General features: G+C 39.9%; 1 protein-coding gene across 1 annotated transcript; it reads left to right on the forward strand.

Moving 5' to 3' along the window:
* Window positions 1-489: 489 nt before the first annotated feature.
* On the forward strand, window positions 490-3,200 carry LOC104597449 (zinc finger protein WIP2-like). The gene is made up of 2 exons (XM_010258981.3): window positions 490-1,421; window positions 2,465-3,200. The coding sequence occupies exons 1-2, from the start codon at window positions 846-848 to the stop codon at window positions 2,900-2,902; spliced, it is 1,014 nt and encodes a 337-aa protein (XP_010257283.1). The 5' UTR covers window positions 490-845; the 3' UTR covers window positions 2,903-3,200.
* Window positions 3,201-3,733: the final 533 nt, after the last annotated feature.

Below are 3,733 nucleotides of genomic sequence, written 5' to 3' on the forward strand. Positions count from 1 at the left end.
TGTAGACTGGGAGTGAGAATAGCTGGATTGAATTCAATAGGCAAAAGGTGAAGTGTGGGTGATGGGAGGACCAGTGGATTCTGGGCGTGCATGCGAGTATGTATGTATGTATGAACAGGGTCAAGTATATAAGACAAGGAAGATGAGAGGAGGATTGGGACAGTCTCTCAGCTCGTACTGAGCCGAGCCGACCAAAGCGCGTCCACCGAAGCAAATGCCGGCACTGAGTGAAACTAAACTACTTGCTTCCCGAGCAAGAGAAAAAAAAAAGTTTAATTTTCTCTTATACGTATTGTTCGGGTTGTACCGAGGCTCTCTCTCTCTCTCAGCCTCAGGCACATAAGACACTCGTGTGGGATGGGAGACAACTCCAACCCTAACCTCTGACCTTGTCATTCTTTTTTTTTTTTTTCTGAGTTTTTTCTTTCATTTTTATATATTTAATTTTATTTCTCTTCTTGGGTTGCTGTGTGCATTTTTTCCCTTTTCACACACTACCCAACAAGGAGTTTGTTCTTTCAAGTCCCAAGATTATCTCATTCTATCCCACTATCCCCTTCCTCTCTTGCCTCTCTCTCTCTCTCTCCGTAGCAAGAGGTGATTTCTTTCTCTCCTTTTCTTTTATTGGGTCTACCTTATTATTATTAGTATTGATTTTTTGAACTGTCCACCCATTTGCTTCTTTTCATTTGGTTTTATTTACCTTCCACTTTTGAGTTATCTTTATTTTTCTTTTGGGTTTACTCTCTCTTAGTCTCTCTCTCTCTCTCTCTCTCTCTCTCTCTCTCTCTCTATAATAACCTCCCATCCACCCAACCATCCATTCTCCCCTCTCACCTTTCATCATGACAGACCCCTACTCTAATTTCTTCAATGGATGGTTCAACTACAGATCTCTTCATCACCATTTTTCTTCTTCCACCTCCTCTTCCTCCAACCCATCTTATACTCCTTACGCATACAACTACTATCAAAATAATATCATCAGCAGCACCGACAGAAAGAACTCTTTGGTTCACTATCAGTCTCCTCCTCCCTCTCCTCCCCTCAGAGAAGCTCTTCCTCTCCTTAGCTTGAGCCCGACCAGACATGAAGAACAAGGGGCCTCCTGCAGTGCCATGGATGAGGACAAGAACAAGCCTAAAGATGAGAGCTTCTCTAGTATTGCCGACGATGAAACTGTAACTGTTGCCCTACATATCGGGCTCCCCAGTCCGAGTGCTGCTGATCTGATCTCTTCGGTCTCTTCATCTACAGAAAAAACAGAGACGGAAGGCGTTACTGTTGCTTCAGGCTATACAACGAACAGACTCAATAAGGGCCAATATTGGATCCCTACCCCTTCTCAGATTCTCATTGGTCCTACACAGTTCGCTTGTCCTGTTTGCTGCAAGACCTTCAATAGATACAACAACATGCAGGTATGTTTCTTAACATGAACCATGATTCCTTCCCTCTTCTTTGAGCTTTTTCTTTTTAATTTTGAAGAAAAGATGAAATAGAAAAACCCATCATCTCTTTTCTTTGCTTCCACTTGGATTATAATCTTTCACTTTCTTTAAGCTTGATCAACATGAAGATAGTATATTAGTCATATGGGTCTGAGTTGATCTTCTTCTTCTTAAAATTATGTGTATTTATATAGTCATACATGCTTTCAGTTTTTGTTTGCATTTGCATGGTTTATTGGTTTTGGGATTTGAAGATATGACCATCGGTCCAACTGAGACTCAGATCAGTGCCTTTCTTTATGTGATTGAACAACACAAGCATGTTCCTTATGCTTTTGGTACTTTGAAGTTTGTGTTCTCCTCAACACATTGGCGCGCGTGCAAAACTGAAAAAATGTTCCAGTTTCTTCCAGGGTTCAGATGATCTTCGTCAAAGAACACAACTTTTCAACCTGAACACTCCGCTCTCTGAAACAAACCAATCCTCACATGCATGAAAAAACCCATACAACGGAATATGGTATCCACTGTTATTGATCCTGCACCAACTTATACCTGCTTCAGAATTTATTTCCATGTTTAACCACGAATTCATATCTCCCTTTTTCTTCTTTAATTTATTGTTGTGGGTATTATGGTGGGCAAATTTCACACAATATTTCAAGCTAGCGAATACACAATTTATATCCAGGGTTTTCCAATTATCATCTGTTTCTTGATTAAGAATACGCTTTCGGTCTTAACAGGAGCTCAGAGAGAGAGAGAGAGATCTAGAATATGAATCTTGTTTCAGATCACCGTTGTGAATTGAACAAACCACATGTTCTTAAAGCCTGCAACAGAAAAGACTAGTTTTGGAGCAGAAAGTTCCACTTTAATACATTAGATCGCATTTTTGTGCAGTTTAATTTCTGGAAAACTGAGCAATGGTGGATGCACAATTTGTAGCTTCTGGTTCTAACCCCTTTTGGTGGAAGTACTTACTCTCTCCGGCATGTTTCTTTGGTTTGCAGATGCATATGTGGGGGCATGGATCTCAGTATAGAAAAGGGCCGGAGTCTCTGAGGGGCACCCAACCAACAGCCATGCTGAGGTTGCCTTGCTATTGCTGTGCACCAGGCTGTAGGAACAACATCGATCACCCAAGAGCCAAACCACTCAAGGATTTCAGAACTCTGCAGACCCATTACAAGAGAAAGCATGGAATCAAGCCCTTCATGTGCAGGAAATGCGGCAAGGCCTTCGCCGTGAGAGGTGACTGGAGAACCCACGAGAAGAACTGTGGGAAACTGTGGTACTGCATCTGTGGGTCTGATTTCAAGCACAAGAGGTCTCTCAAGGACCATATCAAAGCTTTTGGACATGGCCACGCTGCTTATGGCATTGACTGCTTTGAAGAAGAAGAAGAACCTGCGTCTGAAATCGAACAAGATGACGAGACCTCGCAGTGATGATACGGATCATATCCATGGTCCTTTGGATAAGTGAATAGTGACTCTTCTTATGAGCTGGTACCCAGCTTACAATTTTGGCTCTCTGAGTAAGCAGCAGCAAAACATTGAACGTTGAATTTACTTCTGAGAGCTGTTTTTTCTTTCTTTCTTTCTTTCTTTCTTTCTTTCTTTCTTTCTTTTGATCTTAGTATTGTAGGAACCCATATAGAAAAATACATCGATATCAATGCTAGACCCAGTTTCTGTAAATCCATTTTTGTTTCATCAGGTAATGCTAATGGTTTTTATTATTTAATTCCCCCATTTCTTCTTTTTAATTAATCTCTCCTAGCTAGCTAGCTTTGATGAAAGAAGGAGTTCTAATGGATGATCAGTTACTAATTCATATACGCTGCTCTCATCATTGAAAAATAGAAAAAAAATCTCTGAGGCATTGAGGATTGAAATCCAGCAGCACTTGCCCATAGAAAGGGAAAAGAAGTTTTGAAGGTCCCTTTATAAATCACTATCTCCTGATTTAGTTAGGATATCAATACCTAAGAGTTGTCTTTCTCATGTGTTACACATGCATGCGTCAAAACAAATATACAGCGCTACAGTGTGCAAATACCCATGTTTTCAACAAAGCTATATGATATCTAGTGAATGACTCAAAATAATCAAAGTCTCTTCCACTTTTAGGGTCAATGGTACATTGCATGGATATATATATATATATATATATATATATATATATATATATATACCCATTTGGATTCATGTTCTGATCAAACTTTTGTCTCAGCTGCAAGATTTTATTATTATTATTATTCTGAAAAGGAAATCCCT

Source organism: Nelumbo nucifera, chromosome 7 (genome assembly GCF_055504915.1).
Source record: "Nelumbo nucifera cultivar China Antique chromosome 7, China Antique-T2T, whole genome shotgun sequence".
Lineage (NCBI taxonomy): Eukaryota > Viridiplantae > Streptophyta > Magnoliopsida > Proteales > Nelumbonaceae > Nelumbo > Nelumbo nucifera.

Excerpts from the sequence above, each read along its gene's own strand:
- LOC104597449 (XM_010258981.3), top strand. The coding sequence starts at position 846 with ATGACAGACCCCTACTCTAATTTCTTCAATGGATGGTTCAACTACAGA. Across the intron at positions 1,422-2,464 it reads ATAGATACAACAACATGCAG|ATGCATATGTGGGGGCATGG; the intron begins GTATGTTTCTTA and ends TTTGGTTTGCAG.